We start from the raw sequence: 19,817 nt of genomic DNA on the forward strand, positions 1-19,817 counted from the left end.
GTTCATGTCTGCTGATGTCCTTTTTGCACGGGCTTTTACCCAATTTTCCGAAGCCCAAAAAATCCCGAGAAAAATATATAAAAATCAGCGTATCGGAAGTTTGCAGATCACCGAAGATGGGCCAGAGGGGGGCCAGGGGCCACCCAGGCGACCTGTGGGCGCGGCCTACCCCCTGGTCGCACCAAGAGGCCGCCTGGGTGGGTCCCACCTCCTCCGGTGTCGTCCTTTGGCCTATATTTACTCCTCCACGAGACAACCCTTCCATAACATCCAGAATCGTGAATTTCTCCATCGTCCCGCCGCCGTAGCGCTTCCGAGATCGGGAATGTCACGAGACCTCTTCCTGGCACCCTGTCGGAGGGAGGATTGACCTCCGGGAGCTTCTCCACCGCCATGGACGCTTCCCGGACCTGCCGTGAGTAGTCCTCCTTGGACCATGAGTCCATGACTAGTAGTTATGTGATGTCTTCTCTCCAATCTTGTGCTTCAATGGTGAGTCCTTGTGAGCTGCCCTACATGATCAAGGCATCTATGTAATTCTCTTGCTATTTCTATGCTCGGTTTGTTGGGATCCGATGGATTATGAGATTATGTTCAGATTGTTATGAGTTATATATTTGATTATCCTTTTATATTATGTTCCTTAGTGATTCATCCGTGTTCTCATTGCTATTTATTGCTTTGGCCGAGTAGTAGATTGTAACTCCAAGAGGGAGCGTTATGCATGATTGTGAGTTCATGCCCCTCGATGTCTAGCTTGAGTGACAGAAACATGAGACTAGGGGATGTGATGTTGCCACCAGGGAGAAAACAACGGTGCTTGTGACCACGGTTGCAAGGATTGTTTACCTTACGCATAGTTCGTTAATGCAGTTGTCCGTTGCTTTGAGTTTACACTTTGGGTGGGGCTCGCCACTTAATACCGGCGAGATGTTCTCAATAGATATCTCAAGGTGGATGATTAGTAAGTAGATGTTGATGAATAAATGGTCTACTTGTCCTGGCGTACTACCCATTACTATTGAACCTCTAACTATCAAGTAGCATAATTAGCATTGCGGTGCATTCATAATTCTGTCAATTGCCCAACTGTGATTTGTTTACCCAAGCATAGTTGTTTATCGTCTTTTGGGAGAGAGACATCACTAGTGAACATCATGTGACTCAGGTCCATATCACCATCATTGTTTACACCTCCATCATTTACCGTTTTCATTTACTTTTCCGTTGCAATCACTATCACTATTCCTGCTTGTGTTTTGATCCTTTGCAAACTACAAGGCCGGAGAGATTGAAAACCTCTCTGTACTCCTTGGGAGCAAAGTTATTTTTTGTGTGTGCAGGTCCATGTCTTCTGCTAGACAGGGGCAGCGGACACCTACTTGTTCATACTAGGAGTCCTACTGGTTCGATAAACCTTACAGTCTCTGTGTGAGGGAAAATTTGCTGCTGACTACATCTCAACCTTCCACTTGGGGTAACCAACGAGGAGTGAGAAGTATATACATCATCTCGTCATCAATGCCGCAGACCTCCTTCGCAAGAGTATATACTAAGTTCAGTCATGCAGGACACTCATGTTCCAGACCTCCTTCGCAAGAGTACGAATAGCGACAGAGTTGCTTCTAGAGAGGAGGCCAAGATGGCTCAACTTGAAGTAGACTCGAAGACTCCATTGTATGACGCTTGTGATCCCGAGGTTACCCGCTTGAGTTTCATGCTCGAACTTCTAAAGACAAAGGCCAAAAACAAATGGACAAACAAAAGGCTCGATGAGCACTTGAAGTATCTACATAATAAAGTTCATCATGCGGGGAACCTGTGTCCTACTAGTGTCGATGAGGCCAAGAAAATTGTTCGCCCTCTGGATCTACCGCACATCAGATACCACGATGCACCAACGATTGCATCATTTATCGGGGTGAGCACGCAGAAAAAACCAAGTGTCTAGTGTGCAATGCTTCTCGATACAAGAAGGCAGGAAAGAAAGCTCCTCAGAAAGTTGTATGGTACTTTCCGATCACTCCCCGTCTGCAGCGGTATTTCTAGATCCTAAGGAAGCAAAGCTCATGCGCTGGCACATGGAGAGGAAGAAGTCCGATGATGGAGATGATCCGAAGCTGAGACACCTCGCAGATGCTAGCCAGTGGAGAGCACTCAACACCGAATATTGTTTTTTAGAGATGATGCAAGGAACATCGTGCTTGGTGCGTGCACCGATGGCATGAATCCGTTTGGAAACCAGAGCACCAACCACAGCACATGGCCCGTCTTTGTATGGATGTACAACCTCCCCCCATGGAAGTGCATGAAGACAAAGTACATACACATGAGCATGCTGATTCAAGGGATGAAACAATTGGGAAATAATATTAACCTATATATGGGGCTCTGAAAGAGGAGCTAGACACGTTATGGAAATCGCCGGTCAAGACATGGGACGCCAGCACAAGAGATTATTTATATATGAGAGTTGCGCTGATGACGACGGCGCACGACTATCTTGGTTACGGGTACACCTCAGGCCAGGTGTGCCACGGATACTGCGGATGCACGAGGTGCATGGATGATACAACGTCTCAGCAGCTTAGGTCAACGGAAGATGGCGGGTCTAGGAAAATCGTGTACATGGGGCATCGTAGATGGCTCGAAAAGGATGACCCGTGGAGGAAACATGGAGATCTATTCAATGGTTTGGCTGAGCATCGAACACCTCCATGTAAGAGGAGGGGCACCGAAACCAACGAGCTGTTGAATAACTGGCAACACTGCCCTGCGCTGGGAAAGATGGAAAAGGCGTCGGAGCCGTTGTTGAAGGTATGGAAAATGAGGTATGTTTTTTGGGACTTGGAGTACTCTCCCAATCATGACACGCCTCATTGCCTTGATAAAACGCATATAACGAAGAATGTCCTCGAGAGCTTGTGAAAGGACGTGGATGTCGCCTAGAGGGGGGTGAATAGGCTCTTTAAAATAATTACGGTTTAGGCTTGAACAAATGCGGAATAAAACTAACATTTAATTTGTCGAGCACAAAACCTAAAACAACTAGGCTCAACTATGTGCACCAACAACTTATGCTAAGCAAGATAAACAACTGAGTGATAGCAATATATATGACAAGAAACAATATGGCTATCACAAAGTAAAGTGCATAAGTAAAGGGTTCGGGTAAGACATAACCGAGGCAAGTGGAGACGATGATGTATCCCGAAGTTCACACCTTTGCGGATGCTAATCCCCGTTGGAGTGGTGTGGAGGCACAATGCTCCCCAAGATGCCACTAAGGCCACCATAATCTCCTCACGCCCTCACACAATGCAAGATGTTGTGATTCCACTAAGGGACCCTTGAGGGCAGTCACCGAACCCATACAAAAAAGGTTGGGGCAAACTCCACAACTTAATTGGAGGCTCCCAACAACACCACGAAGCTTCACCACAATGGCATATGGCTTCGAGGTGATCACAAATGCTCGGGGCAATCTCCACAACTCAATTGGAGACCCGGACGCTTGCCCGGAGCTTTACACCACAATGATTGAGCTCTGAGGCACCACCAAGCTTCTAAGGGTACCAAGTACCCAAAGGTAATAAGCTTCTCAACTTCTCACTTCCACGTATCACCGTGGAGAACTCAAACCGATGCACCAAATGCAATGGCAAGGGCACACGGAGTGCCCAAGGCCTTCTCTCCCAAATCCCACCAAAGCAACTAATGCTAGGGAGGAAAATGAGAGGAAGAATGAAGAAGAACGCGAAGAACTCCAAGATCTAGACCCAAGGGGTTCCCCTCACTTAGAGGAGAAAGTGATTGGTGGAAATGTGGATCTAGATCTCCTCTCTCTTTTCCCTCAAGAACTATCAAGAATCATTGGAGGGATTGAGAGTTAGCAAGCTCGAAAAAGGTCAACAATGCGGGAAGAACACGAGCTAAAGAGATAAGATTCAATGGGGAAGAAGACCCCCTTTTATAGGTGGGGAAAACACAAAACGTTGTGCTTCACAGCCCGCACAGAGCGGTACTACCGCTCGGTAGGTTCACCAGCCATGCTGAGGCAAAAAGGATGCACAAATAAAGTCCGACGGAGCGGTACTGCCGCTCATGGGAGCGGTACTACCGCTCGGTAGGTTCACCAGCCATGCCGAGGCAAAAAGTATGCGCAAATAAAGTCCAACGGAGCGGTACTACCGCTCGTGGGAGCGGTACTACTGCTCGCCACAGAAACTGCCTTAACTTTCACATACGGACTCTGAATTCAATGAAACCAAGTTTTTTTGAAAGCTAACGACATGGGCTAACACAATCTTGATAGAAATATAAATAAGAATCAAGTGAGAAAAGTCCTACAATAAAATGGTGAGAACCCTTCTTCAAATAAGACCGGTAAAAACTCCCAACATCGAAAACATCATAGAAGATGCATATGGACTCCGTTTTCGGTGAACTCGAGCTTGTCATGAAGATGACCATAAGCTCTAAAACTCACAAATAGAAACACCACACAAGAACCAAGAAGGATGATGCAAGGATGCAAATGGTTTGAGCTCTCAACAATGATACGATCAAGCTACTCAATTGAGAGCCCCCCTTGATAGTACGGCAATCTATCCTAAAACAGAAAACCTATAACTTGCACCTTGTCCTCTTGAGATATATGACGATGATATTGGCTTCCTCAAGATGGACCACCTTTCTTGATTGCATTGGCTTGATGAAGACTAGTTGATTGCTCCCCCATACACACTATGGGTGAGCCGCTCTTCAGCATATCTTCACAAGTCCATTGCCACCATCCTCCACCACTTGACGTCATCCTTCATGGGTTGTATGAGATCTTCCTCTTGACGCAAGCCCGTGGAAACACACCTAACCCCACATAGAACTCTCACGAAGACCATGGGTTAGTACACAAATATGTAATGGACAATGCTTACCATACCATGGGATCACTTGATCCCTCTCGGTACATCTTGTACGCTTTGTGTGTTGATCATCTTGATTTACTCTTTGTCTGAAGATCTTGATCAACCTTGTGTCTCTATGACCATTCTTTGGATAATACCTTGAATACCACCTTGGTCATCATATAAACTCCTTGAACCCAATAGATGGACTTCAAGAAGTGTCTATGGGCAAATCCTATAAATATAACTTAAGGCAACCATTAGTCCATAGGAATTGTCATCAATTACCAAAACCACATATGGAGAGATATGCTCTAACAGCTTGCTTGGCACACTGATGAACATGCCTGAGAAGACCAAGGATGGGCCGAATTCAAGGAAAGATTTGGAGGATTTGGAGATTAGGGGGGATCTCCACATGCCCCGTAAAAAGTCGACGGAGGAGACGGAGACGGAGACGGTGGCAGGGCCAAGGGGAAGAAAAGTCAACAAGAAGGAGGAGAATTGTTGCCCCCCTTCTTGCTTCACCTTAAGTCCAAAGGAGATCGATCAATTCATCAAGTGCCTTACGAGAATCAAAGTCGGTTCCGAGTACTGTGGGAAGATAAGAAGATTTCTAGACACCAAGAAGAAAAGGTTCAGCGGGATGAAGTCTCATGACTGGCATGTGATGATGACGCATATACTCCCGATTTCCATTAGAGGGATAATGGACAAGCACGTCTGTGAGATGCTTACTGGTCTCTGCAATGTCTTCGAAGTTATCCCTCGAAATTCCATCAGTGTGAAGCAGCTCCGAAGGCTACAGGAAGATATCGTTGTCATACTATGTGAGCTTGAGATGTACTTCCCGCCCGTGTTCTTTGACGTCATGGTGCATCTTTGTGTCCACATCGTGGACGACATCATCGACCTCGGGCCGACATTCCTTCACAGCATGATGTCGTTGGAGAGGATGAATGGGGTCATCAAAGGATTCGTTCATAACATGTCCCGTCCCGAGGGTAGCATCATCCAGGGTTATCTGACCCAAGAGTGCATCTCCTTTTGCGAGAATTATATGGGCAAAGAAGACCCTGTTGTTGGTTTGCCCGTCAACAAGCATCATGGGAGGCTCGGAGGAGAAGGTCACAACAACGGTCGGAGGGAATTGCACGTGGACTACTCGGATCGATGGGACAACTTTGACAGGGCTAACGTAGTAGTGCTACAACACCTAGATGTGGTAGATGATTATGTGACACTGCACAAAGAAATCATCGCAAAGAAGTGTCCTGATCCGGGGATGCGCAAGACGGACGACGAAGTTACTATAGAGCACAACGCCACTTTCTTGTGTTGGTTCAAAGAGCAGGTTCGTGCTAATCCCCCCGAAGAGGACAGTACAGACGGGTTTCTCATACACGTCTTAGCACAGGGCCCCACGCCCAAACTCGTGTCCTATGACGCATACGATATCAATGGGTACATGTTATACACGGAGGCCAAAGACATGGATAGTGATTACCAGAACTCAGGGGTGATGATTAAATGCATGACCAACTCAAACGGCATAACTCAAAGATTGTACGGAAGGGTCGAAGAGATCTGGGAGCTTAACCATGCTAGAAAGCACGATGCGACGATGTTCCGTGTCAGGTGGGCTAAGGTCGTCGTAAGAGAAAACAAGTATTTCACTACCATGTCTATACCCGACGCAAAGAGCGCTACCATGAACGTTAACGTCATCGCCAAAACTGAGCCATGGATACATGCTAAGCACGTGACACAATGCTTCTTCATAATCTAGCCGACCAATCCCAGCTGTGTTGTCGTGAGGAGAGGCAAAAGGAACATCATCGGAATGGATGGAGTCGCCAACGAGGAAGACTACAACCAATATGGCAACCCGATGAGGGAAGATGATGATGATGATGAAGCATACGGGAAAAGAAGAATCAGGACCACATTAACTAAGAAAGATCGTACTCCATGGTGCCGGAAAAGAATAATCAACACAACGCACAAGAAAGGAAAGAAGCTCAATGTGAAACTTCTTTGACGCAGCTGAGAAACAATCATTTATATATATGTATGTATTTTATGTACGCACTTAAGTAATCGTTATCGGCCAAATGATGTATACATCGTATCCCCTTCAATTACCACCACATGGTTCGAGTGATATTCGTGTGATGTGGGGACGTTCTCGTCCACTACCGCGTGCAAGGCCGTCGGGATAAAAACAAAAAACAAAAACAAAAGGGACAAAGTAATACAAAAAAATAAAACTAAATAGAAAAGGAAAGGAAAATAATAAAAAGAAATGGAAAATAATAATAAATAAATAATAATAATAAATGGAAAATAATAAAAAGAAATGAAAAAATATATTAGTAGCGCTCGATTAGAACCAGCGCTACTTCTAAGTTAGCACTAGCGCTGGTTTTGAACCAACGCTACAACTATGTTGAGTCAAATAGCGCTAGTTTTGAACGAGCGCTACTGCTATGTTGAGTCAACCCCCCACACGGGCTCAAAATTTCCTAACTCCCTCACTCCCCCACCCCCCTCGAGGCCATCGTCGTTGCCGCCAGAGAACTCCCCGCCTCCCTCCCTCGTCGTCGCCGCCGCCAGAGAACTCCCTGCCCGTCTCCACACACCCTCGACCTCACGCCGCCCCCTCCATGCGCCACCGCCCCCTCCCCTCCCGCTCCGGTAAGCCCCCTTCCCCTCCCTCTCTGGTAAGCCCCTTCCCTTCTCGCTCCGGTAAGCCCCCCCCCCCCCCTTCAGGCACTGCTTCCCCCCTCCAAGCACCGCCGCCCCCTCCCTCCCGCTCTAGGCACCCCAAGGCTGCTGCCATTTTGATTTTAGGGCCATCGGTTTGGTGAGATGGACAGTTTTAATTCCATGGTTGGAGCTGATGATTTTTTTATGTTACACTAATGTTCAAATGGTGTTTATGGTTCTAGTGGTGTTTTTGGTTACACTAATGAATTTTTGATGTTTAGGACAGTTTTGATGGTTACACTAATGATTTTTTTATGTTACACTAGTAAAATAAAATGAGCACGAACCACGTGAACCTGGAATGATGGGCTAATAATTAGGAGCTATAGTTCTAGTGGTGTATATGGTTCAAGATGTCATCTTGAGATACATGTTAATAAGAAAATCAAGATGTGTTTGTTGAAGATCTTTTGATGGGCTAACTAGAAAGAAGGAAAAAAAATCCTATGGTTCACACTTGAATATTATGTAAAGAAGGTGAAATAAATCATTCTTGTTTGTAAATTTCATGTAAGTAGGCACATTAGGTTTGAATTAGACAACCAGTGGTTTCAAACAACTTATTTAAACTTTGGAGAGGAAAAAGGGCACATACATATTTCACCAACCTACAAAAGGACACTTGCATGACATGTTGGACACTGTTCATCCAAGGGATAGAAAGAGTCACACCAAGATGATGAATGAGCTAACTAACCAACTAATTAACTAATTAGTTTATTAATAAATTAATGAAGACTACAAATATTATCCTTTTGTTGGTGTTAATGCATAAAACAGTAGTGAGTTTCTCATTTTTACTTGCTAAGTTTGTGTTAATTCATCATATATTGATTATCAAATGCAATAAAAGTAATTTGTGCTTGCTAAATTTGTGTTAATTCTCACTTTTGCTTGCTAAGTTTGTGCTAATTTTTGCCGGAATGTCCGAGTGGCCTATGTTTTGCCAGAATGTTGATTCATTTCCGTTCCGGCAAATTTCACGTGGTCCATATGTCCAGTTTTTAGCAAAGGTCATGCCGAAAATTTCCATGAATTTCGGCATGACTAGTGCTAGAAACTAGGACATATGGAGTGCCCGGGAATTGACGGAAAGGGGAATGAATCAACATCCCGACCAAATATAGGTCCCTTTTTATTATTCATGCTTCTGTTTATATATAGATGTTCAATTCTTTCGATAGAATGTCATGGTTGTTGTTTACGCATTTACAAACATGTTCCACGGATTATAAGTCAAATTACCACATTAAAACAGGAAATGTCTGACGATGAATATTGGGAATGTGAATATTGCGGCGACTATCGGGGTATGTGTGACACGCCTCACGTGCGAGATGATAGGTTCTTCAGCACGAAGCTTGACGAGACCTTCAAAGTTTGTATGGTACGCAACGATGACAAGTGTTTTTCGTAATTAAGCATGCATGACTTCTGTTTCTTTGCTTCAATGTGTAATTTTTTTATACAATTCGACTAGTTCCTCCCTTGCCATGCAAGAAGATATGTGTTGGAGAGACTCGGCTTCGAAGACCACGAGAGTATGGAGACGAGGAGAGCTAACCTGAGGACTACATATGGTCACACATTTGTGATCAAAGTAATGAATTCAATTTTTAACACAGAAATAGGGTGCCCAAATTGGGAAGATCTTTGCAAGGCATATGGATTTCAGAAGGGTATGGAAATAACCTTCGATCTTTGTCTTGAAGATAATATGCCACGCAACATCGACATTTGGGTGGTTGTCGATATGATTCCTGTTTTATCTCCATGTGAGTTCCTCAACCATATTTGTCAAGTAATTTGCATTCTATATTTAGAAATAGTTGGTGTCATCCATATATTAAATTTGTTAAATTATAATTTACAGCTTATTTCGTTTCTTCGAGTGAATTACGGAAATTAATTGACACGACACACTACACGTACGGATCACATCTATCTTGGGAGGAGAAGGATGGTCTTCTCTATTTTCTTGTTGGTGTCCTCGTTTGTAGGGATAACTTCCCGTATAATTTGGGAATTGACCAAAATTATACATTTTACATGCCACCAGTGCACAGGTTGAGGGCGGATGACATTCGTCAAAATATCTTGGTAAGAGTTTCCTAACTAAGTACGCTCTACTATTGCATAAATGGTGCTGATTACATTGCTAACTAGGTTATTATTATGTTCTTCAACAGCAACTGCCAAATGATGTAGTGCCTCTGTTGATGCACCCAGAAGGTCATATGAAAATTAGAAGCCTGCTGAGGGCTGAGTTCGATGATCCATACTCGAGTAACCGCAAATCAAAAAGGCTCCAAATTCAAGCATGGAGAGAAATAAATAAGGATCGCAAGCCACAAGTTGAAGACCGTTGGATCTCTGTGATTCATCAGGGAGACATAGATGTTATTCTGTTTTATGACATTACACCTAGGAGCAAGGACTAGGTCTTATGAGAGGCAAGTTTTTCTGATTTATATTAACTTGGCATGATCTATTAGGATGCATGCATATGATGACTATTATTATGTTTTTCTGTTTTATGAGATTTTAACTTGGTATATGATTAAGATGATGATGAGTTGTTACATGAGTACGTAAGATGATGATGAGTTATATGACATGACATGATACTTTATGTGTATGATATGATGAGAATAATGCATGTTTATTATGATACGATGAAACTGTTGTTTAGAGCATGTAAAAATGCGTAGAGGGGGCATAAATACAATGGGAATTAAAAATTGAAAGCAAGAACATTAGCATTAGCGATGTAATAATAGCAGTAGCGCTGGCTTAGCAGTAGCGCTTTCTTTATTCTAGCCCTACTGATAACGTAGACACCAGTAGCGTTTTTTATCCAGCGCTAGCTAACAGGTTAGCTGTAGCGCGTTAGCAGTAGCGCTGGCCCCAACGCTACTAGTAAGGGTAAAAGTAGCGCTACTGGTAGCCTTTCTCCTACTAGTGTAGAGATATAACTAACACATTCGATACGCATGATTCGCAAAATTTGGAAACAGGAAAGAAAACATGAATTAGATGCATCTCATGGCACATTCAATCCTACAGGTGGATGTGATTTTCTTCATCTTCGGCTATGGTTGGAGCCAGCAACGACGGCGTCCGTGGGCGTCGTTGCCTTCTTGAAGGTGATCTTGTGGTGATGTGCTCCTCTTCCCCGTCGTCCCTTGCTTTGGGCGAAACTTTAGATCTGTGTTCTCTCGGATCGAATGACGGCGGGGCCTTGCATCGTTTCCCTCTTGTGGGCATCATTTTTGGAGTAGGGATCAGCCGAAACGATGGTATTGTGTTCGGTGTCGGTGAGGAGGTGTTGCTCTGCCAGTGTCATCTTGGCTCGACCATTCTTTGTAGTGGGTCGGTTTCTTCCATCCGAAGTCGGGTTAGCGGGGGGGTGTTCCTCACTGGACCACCTCGTTCCTATATGACACCTCTTCCCTGTACGGGGTGTTGTTGGGTGGCAACCAAACAACCAATGTTCAAGGCTCTCCTTGCTTGGTCAGATGAAGACGGAAGTTGAGACGCCGGGGGAAACACCTTGCCTAGGTCCTCCTGGTGCGGATGATGGCGGCATATTTGCACTGCGACCCTTCTTGAAGGCATCATCATGGGGTCTGCTTGGTTGACGTGTGGGTATTGTTGCGGGGATGTTGGTGGTGGTGGTGCGGACGGATGGGTCGACGGTGGTATGTATTCATGTGTGGTGGTGTTCTTCAGTGTCGCCCCTGTTGTTGTGCATGCTCAAGACCTCCATGGCTGCCATTGTTGTACGGCGAGCTTCGTGCTCTTGGTGTTGTCCCGATTCATTTTTGCTCAATGATGCCGCAAGATGCCTTCCCAACTTGCTAAATGTTCCCGATTTCCCATGGAGGAGTTCCCAGTCAAGGTTCGTGCTAGTCACTTGTTGTTTTGGATGCTCCTCTGTTGCGCCATGGTGCTCGGTACGCACGTCGGCGTGGTGCGTTAGGCAGCTTGTCAAGTCTTGGTATTGTGATCTCTCGACAACTTCCCTTATCTACTTATGCCTCTTCCGGTGATGTCCTTCGGTTTGCTAGCTAGGCGGGTCTTGTCTTGGGCGTTCTTCGTTTTCATTTCTCCTCTTTTACTTTCTCTTGTACGGTTTTCGACCTGGTTTTTTTTATAAATGTGGTCAACTTATTTAGCTTTTCGATCTGGTTTTCCTTATAAACTGGATCAATATCTTGGCATTAAGGTCATTTGGGAGCCTTTGCCCCATTGACCATTTCAATAAAAAAAATGAAACTTTCCCGTTAGTCTAAACTCAGTGATTTCCTTCTTTTAGGACTCGTTCGGTAATCCACCAGCTCCTTAAAATTGAAGAATCTACATAGCACCTGTACAACCACTACATGAATTTTAACTACAGCTTCATTTGCTTCGGGAGCAGAGGCGCGGAGCAAAGGGACTCCAAACACACGAAAATACACTTTCAGCTCCATAGAAAAAAACTTTTTCAAAAAATACGTTTTCATTAGATAAGGAGTTGGCGTGCAAACGTCCGTCTGAAAATAAGCAACATTGCAGGAAATCCTTATCAGAAAATAACACTGTAACAACCAAAGTTTGACTCTTTCAGGACAAAGACCACACGCAACAACAACAACAGAAATAAAACAGAGTTACAAGCACTTCGCTGCCGTAGTGCCGTTTTCCATCACCCTCTTCTGGCTTCGATCAGTCAGGTAGAAAGAAAAAAAAAGGAAAAGGTTCGCAGTTGTCGTCATCATCATCTAATTAAACGGAAGATTCGAAGCCAAAGGATAAGGGTGCATTCACTGAGACGATCTGCGTCTATGATTTCCTCTTCTTTCGAGTCCGGGCGCTCTTCCATGAGCTGAGAACGGATGATGAACCGCCGCGCCTTAGAATCTTCGGCTTCCTGCCTTTTCTCTTGCCCGTGTAGCAGGGCTTCAAGATCCCCTGGAGGCCCAACCTGGTTGTGTCTTCTTCCTTAACGACCGCCATGGGGGCAGCGACGCTCTCATCCTCAGAATGTGCTATGGTTTCTCTCTTGACAGGTACCTGTTCCCTCTTGACTGATACCCGTAGCCGCTGGCATGGATGATTGATCACCTCGAAATTTTGATACCCTCCCTCTGCTGGTTGGTTGTCGATCAACACATCTTCCGAAGTCTGTAAGCAAAGCAAGATAATGGTAAAGAGCTGACCTCCTTCAAATACACAGTTCTTTAAAATTGCCACTTTTTGGACTTCTCTATGATTTAGTACGCATCAAATCACATTAGTGGCCATGTTTAAAATGTTTCAGTTAACAACCTATAATTCTTAGCCTTTACCTACTTAATTCACTAACTTAGATAGTTAGCCACATGGAAATGTCAAGGTTTGTCAGACCTGTCTGAAGTGTATAGTGCAGAATCTATGGCACAGGAGAAGTTAAACAGAAACATTGTTGTGGAGAGTTTTGGCTCTTGAAGGGGTGGTAGAGGTTGGAGCTCAAGCTCCTCCAAATAGGTGAACGAATTGATTTGTTATGGTGTGAAATAAAAGAGTTGTAGTAGGTTACCTGGTGTAGTTCACCGATTTTATCTGGATCTTCAACTGACAATAGGTTCATCGTGCTCTCAAAAATATCCATATTGTTAGCTTCTCCATAGCTTGAGACAGCACTATCGGGCATGTCCATATCGTCCATATCACAATCTGATGCATCTTGAGGTGATATTTCAGGCATTTCAGCAACTTTGCCTTTTCCATGTGAGCAATTAGAGCTCTGTGCGCCATTGACACGTGTGTTGACTTTAAGGACAAGCCCCTTGCTCTTCTTGGCCATTGCTTTCTTGAGATCTGATCTCAGACTACAGACTCTGTCTTGAATAGACTGAATGTTTAAAAGAATCTGCTCGACAGTAGCATCGTCTCCATTACCAAGTAGCCAGTCAGCGTCATTATTTCCTTTTGTGCTGTCATCTGCTGAAAGGTCAGAAAAACTTTTGTGAACTCGTCTGCTACATACAAAACAAATAGAGCATTGATCTATGTATGGTTTCTTGTTAAACCGACCTTGACGTGCAATTATGAGTATAACTTTTACTAGTTGAGTCATCATATCTAGCGTGCTACTATTATCATTATCTTTGTGAGTATGCAACACTATTTTCTGGACAAAAGTACTAGGAAAACAAATTCAGAAAGTAGAAAAATGCAATCACTAGCATTTTATGTGTTCAAGAGATCATATTTGTTTCCAATCATGAAGCAGTTGCCAGTCTTACCTAAGTTTCCATTGTCGTCGATAGAAGGGCCATCCCCTTCCGTTTTCTCTTTTTCTGCAGGACGATTGTAATGAGCTCTCACTAGGGCAGTTTGTAGTAAATTGTGTGAAGTAAAACACAATGGTTACCGTAATAAGACAATATGGTGTGGGTTGCGATGTATGATGGAGCATTGATTTTCTCCTCGTTTCTCTTTCTCTTCTTCCTCTTCATAGTCTTCCTGCAGCAATGAGAAGAGAAGGGCACTGATCTCGACGATGAACAGTCCAACTCGATCATTTTTGTCTGCAACTCTTTCTCATGTTTAAGTACTGCAAGCTCCCTGTCATATCTAGATACTTGAGATTGCAAGTCTTTCATCCGTAGCTCTAACCATTGACATCTCCACATTAATGGGCTGATATAGTTTCTCCAATGATCAGTCACCTTTTTCTTTCTGTAATGGATGATAAGTTGTGTTAAATACTCAAATATGCTTTGCGCGGTTGCGCCACATATTAATAGTAAGACCACTGAGATAACACCACAGATAGGAATCCAAGAAATAAGGCATTACTACAGAACTAGAAACGCACACAGACTGAATGGCATATTATGCATCTAAAGTAAAGGCATCATCAAACTTGCAAGGGCCTTAGCTTGATGAAGAAGGGTTTGGGAAAGTCATCAGCTTTAATCAATCTACTTGCTTAAAGCAAATATCACAAACTAGAGCCAGCACGTGCGTTGGGAAGAGTGAACATTTCACTTGTGATATTGTTAAGTCCTACTTTCAGGAATCAATTACATCAGACGCTAGACATGCTTCTTTTATCACTAAGAATTTTCCCAAATGATGGGTATTAAATATAAAGTGACACCTGACTCTTTTGCAGCCTGGACCATGTGGCTATATGGTTACAGAGTTATAGCATGGTATAGTACCCACATGGGCCACACTAAAAGTCTAAAGTGACTAGCATATAATGCTTAGTTGGGTCTAAAAGTAAAAGTAGCACCTCCTGATTAACACCTTTACAACAAGGGGAGACAAAGTGTAAGCAGGGTGCTATGTTTGCATGGACCCATACCTTGTGGAGGGTGCGCACTAACTGGACACTGGACTTAAACATATTGGAGTACGAATGCTCTGCCCAGCAAAGATGAAGTCTAGAAACTGGTCAAAAGGAGTTTGATGAAGGAAACATCGCCCTTCAATAGGAAACCAATCTCATGCCCTAATAGCACCAAATATATCTACAAGGAACCGTGCATGCAGACTCAACTGCAAATTGATCTAAAGTACTCCATAAATCGCTTGTGCATTGTAAGTTCCTTAGGGCATGCACTTTCAATCCATTCTGAACTGACAGAAGACCCAAACTAGTCTCTGCCTACACCAAACATGTACTCCCTCGGCCCCATAACGCAAAACGTTTTTTGACACTACACTAGTGTCGAAAAACAGCTTACATTATGGGACAGAGGGAGTAATATATTACTGTTCTCCAGCTGACGCTCTATCTAATTACTATGCCTTTATTTGTAATTATTTAATTTCTCACTGGCTAACATCATGCTCCTTTCAAACTGTAGGCAGACTAACAATTGTTTGGCATATTAAGTACCACAAATTCATGTCTCACATTACCCATTCAAGATAAGTTTTCTGACTAATTTTCAGAGGGAAAAATATCATCCAGATAAGAGCAATTACGACTCAAATGAGTAATAACAGAGTGCTTTTAGCCTGAGTGGAAAAATTGATTCCACAAGGAAAATGCTATAAGGGTAACTTTGCTTTTACCATAATTTTCATTCTCAAGTCTATCACGAGATGAGCGACTGCTGAAAACATGATTTGACATTTATATTAAGGCAGAAAAACAAGGTTGGGAGGTAATCAGTTACCCAAACAACTTACTTCAATAATCTATCCAAATTGTCAGAAGCAGCTGCATCCAAGAGCGCAGCAGCATCACCATTATGAGGATATCGGCAGAATGGTGAGTCTACTTCAATGTCACTGATCTCTGAAGGCTTTGCATCATCCTGAGATCCGGATAGTGTGTCCCCAAAGGAACTTGAACACTCCGTGGCATCAGGGTCTTCAGTTTTTGCCAATTTGCGGCAAGCACTACCACCATCTGGGCCAATAATGTCAACATTCCAATCTACTACTGCATTAGCATCCTCCATTTTAAGGTTGACTTTAGCCTCTGTATATTCTGCTTAATTTAAGAGAACATAAGGATTTTCAGTAAAAATTAACTCATGATAACATTTAGAACAAGGTGTATGGCATGGCGGAAAACAAAATTTTGAGTAGGCATAAACAGAAATCGTCCACGGTAAATTTTGTGAGACACCTGAAACTGTTAAGAACCCAAATGATAGGTGTACTGTAAATAGTTGCCAAAGTAGTCCCATATGAGAAAATTCCAGAGATGGCTAAAAGTGAATGCCTACATGTAGAAATAATATGAACTACCAAAATCATTACCACTTTCAATAAGTATGTGCTTCGGTACCCCCCCCCCCCCCCCCAAAACGTACAAAGGAGAACGTATACCCACCTCGTATTGTACACTACAGGCCGCCGTATGTATGCAATATGAGGTGGGTATACGTATGTCTGCCTGTAGTATACAATAGTGTACAATGCGAGGTGGATATACGTTTCCCCTTCTAGGTTTTGTTGGGGGAGGGGGGTATCATTCTCTACATGTCAACTGAGATAGTGAAACAATGTGTGGAATGGATTAAGTTCAGCCAAAGACTTTACCACAAGAGCAAACAGCTGATAAATAATATATTATAAACAGATTGCAGTATGTTTCGTGGATTGCAAAGGTTGCCTTAAAAAGAATCACAAAGAATGCTGCAAAAATTTATAGACCACATTGCTCGAGTAACAAACTGAATATACCATGACCATTGCTGCTATTTTGGTTATGTCTACGAGATTCATTTATTTCATTCTTGATACCAGGGGTTTATATTACACTTAAAGAGGATTCCCAATCTAGCTATGTTTTGGATAAGGAATGCGCATCTCTTGACTCAGGTGATGTGCATGCTCATGCCATATTTACCAGAGTATGGGATGATGCGCATAAGAAATGGTATTAGCCTATCCGTGTATAACACTATGACCAATTTTCTACTGTATTTGTATTTCCCACATCTCTTGATTCACCGCCTGGTAGAAATGTGTAAATATTATATGGCGGTTGAAATCATTGGCAATTGAAGTACAGAGTACCACTTGCATTCGCGGAGAGCACCTCCATTGATTCGTAAATTGGAATGTAAAGGAGTCGACTCGCAGAACTAACCGAGGAACGCGTTTGGCCAGAAAGACAGACGTCAAAGGCGGCGTCTACCGCGCGCGCCGGCAGAGGGCAACACGACACGGCTGTGTAGGGCGACTCCCGGGTGGCGACGCGACGAAGGTAGCGGCAGCAGCAGCGCGGACGGCTGGCGACGGAGGGTAGCAGGAGCAATGGCGGCATCTGCAACCCCGAGACAGAGTGGCGGAGCAGCCTGGAGCGCGCGCACACCAGGCTGCAGCGGCGGCGATCTCTTCGCTGCAAGGACCCTCGCGTGCCTCGCCGACAACCCCCCACACCGGCTCTCGCTCGAAGCTGCTCACGGCGAAGCAAAGCGGCGGCGGCGGCGGCGGCGGCAGCTCAGCTGTCGCACGAGCTGCTCGCGGGAGAAAACAAAAGAGGGAAGGAATAGAAAACGGAGTGGGGTATAACCCGATGTGACGAAAGCGAGGGAGTTGATACAACCCTAATGGGCCTTGTTGGGCTGTTCTTGGACATATCCTCCCGTAATACTTGACGGGAGCAGAGTGTCTCAAGAAAATAACTTAACGGGAGCAGAGCACTGTGAACCGCTCAAAAAAAAAAGCACTGTGCAGCATAAAGGAAAAAAGTTGCTAAAAAAGCACAAAGGAAAAAATTGCTCAAGAAAAAGCACAAGGAAAAAAATGCTCAAGAAAAGCACAAAGAGAAAATCAAGTAGAAAAACAGACTTTTTTTTAAACAAAAATGTATGAATTGTGTTAGAGAGAAAGCCCAACCCTGTACAAACCAGTACCCTCCTAAAATAGGGACCCCACTTCATAGTTCACACATCATTTTCTTTCTACACGTACGGAAAAAAGTAGCCCCCCACCCCTACACCACCGGAGCTCGCCCATACGCCGCCCGACACTGCGCCTCCATCGAAGGTTGCTGAAGATCGTGAGAGTTTACCAGAGCTCGGTAACAACACTCGTCGGCCTCGAGGGAGCCCACTGGATCTCTGTCGCCCTGATAGCCAAACCCCAGTGGTAGGTTTTTTTAATGCGAAAAGAGAAGAAAATAAAGTACGAAGGAGATTGTAGAGGAAATACCAGGGGCCCTAAAGTAGAACCCCCCCTCCCCCCCCCAACCTCCCACCCAAACAAACACACCATTATCATTTATCAAATTTCCCTAACTGAAACACTCTCGCTCCCAATGGCCCAACGTGGTCGATCACTAGATTTCTTATGTTTCAACGGAAAAATATTATCTTGCCCCCATCTACCTTTTTTGTATAGCTTCTTCAGCACCATAGAGGTGCAACAAAGGTGATGAGCGATGACTCGAGGAAAACGTGGCTATAATTTCTCAAATGTTCTAACAAATTAAAATTGATATTATGTAAAAGTAAAGCACGGTAGAATTGTATGCTCCAAATAATAATCTAATGAGAAGTAAACAATAACTTCCACTACAATGAAGCGATATTTATCGATCGAAGACACCAGGCAAGGAATCTATCAAAGTAAGATATCGAGTCCGCAACTGGCAAATTCCACTATTTTGAAATCTCCACTGGTTGTTGAAGCCGGCAGTAGCAGTACAAACACAGGCCGCGACATCGATCAGACTAGCTACCCGACCACACCAACAGACATACATGGATCGAAACTTAAAAATTTCTAAGTAGTTTTTGCCAAATAACAGAACTTTCAATCTTCACAAGCATCTTCTTCAAAATGTACATGTCAGAAAGCCTATCCCTCTCACACAACATGTAACGGGCACCAAACCGGCCAGGGTATGGAAGCATCACCGGAAGCTTGCCATCCGAGCAGCCGACTACGGCCGCGAGCTACAAGAACGGCCGGCGCCGAAGAACTGACCTATGCTAGCATAGCCGCAGCAATATATTCGCTACTAGGACAACCTGACATCCCAAAGCAAGACTGCTAGAGCTAGCTGCTGGCGTTTCTTATCGAACAGGAGCAATAACCGCAACCAAACCTGAATTCCCAGAGTGAAAGAGGTCTCCCGTAGCTCGGATCCTAACTTATTGACAGAAAATTCACACGATAACAGGAGCGCCGCGCCGCCGCCGGCTCCGGAGACGCGCGCCGAGCAAGCTGGGATCGGCGGCAGCACGCGCTAGCTACGTGGATGGGGGGAGTAGGCGACAAAGAAGGACGGCAGAGTTAACGAGGAGGAGGGAGGGAGCGGGGAGGAAGGCGCCTGACCTGTAGCGACGCCGGAGGCGGCGGCGAGTGGGAGCGAGGGGCGCTTCGTTCCTTTCGTGCGGCGCCGCCGTCAGCTGGTGAGTAGGGAGTATGGAAGAGCGAGGGAAGCAGCAGCCGGCGGGTTTTATTCAGTTGGGGCTACATGGGCCGGGCCGAACTCTACAGCGGGATCACCACTTAATTTCTTGCTTCATTTTGGAAAACTTTTAATTCGTGCCTAAACGATAAGGAGATGACATTTTATGATCAAAGGATGAACCCTAGCCGCCGCACAAAGCTTCTGGATGGAAAAGGTGAGGACGGTGTTTCCAACATGGTTATCTACGGTCATAGGAAATTCGAACAATTAAGAGGGGG

The 19,817-nt window shown here is 44.4% G+C and overlaps 1 protein-coding gene across 3 annotated transcripts; it reads right to left on the reverse strand.

Annotated features, from left to right (window-relative positions):
* Positions 1-12,215: 12,215 nt before the first annotated feature.
* LOC123440502 lies at positions 12,216-19,545 on the reverse strand. Of its 3 annotated transcripts, none has more exons than XM_045117075.1 (6): positions 19,461-19,545; positions 15,852-16,155; positions 14,077-14,384; positions 13,949-14,002; positions 13,240-13,646; positions 12,216-12,845 (listed from the first exon to the last, which is right to left on the reverse strand). In XM_045117075.1, the coding sequence occupies exons 2-6, from the start codon at positions 16,124-16,126 to the stop codon at positions 12,504-12,506; spliced, it is 1,386 nt and encodes a 461-aa protein (XP_044973010.1). In that variant the 5' UTR covers positions 16,127-16,155; positions 19,461-19,545; the 3' UTR covers positions 12,216-12,503. The 3 variants fall into 3 exon arrangements, with proteins under 3 accessions (XP_044973010.1, XP_044973017.1, XP_044973005.1); XM_045117082.1 differs by lacking the exon at positions 19,461-19,545 and adding an exon at positions 17,266-17,662 and having other exon boundaries at positions 13,240-13,643; XM_045117070.1 differs by lacking the exon at positions 19,461-19,545 and adding an exon at positions 17,266-17,662.
* Between the last annotated feature and the right edge of the window lie 272 nt (positions 19,546-19,817).

The sequence above is a fragment of the Hordeum vulgare genome, chromosome 1H (genome assembly GCF_904849725.1).
Source record: "Hordeum vulgare subsp. vulgare chromosome 1H, MorexV3_pseudomolecules_assembly, whole genome shotgun sequence".
In the NCBI taxonomy this organism is placed as follows: Eukaryota; Viridiplantae; Streptophyta; class Magnoliopsida; order Poales; family Poaceae; genus Hordeum; species Hordeum vulgare.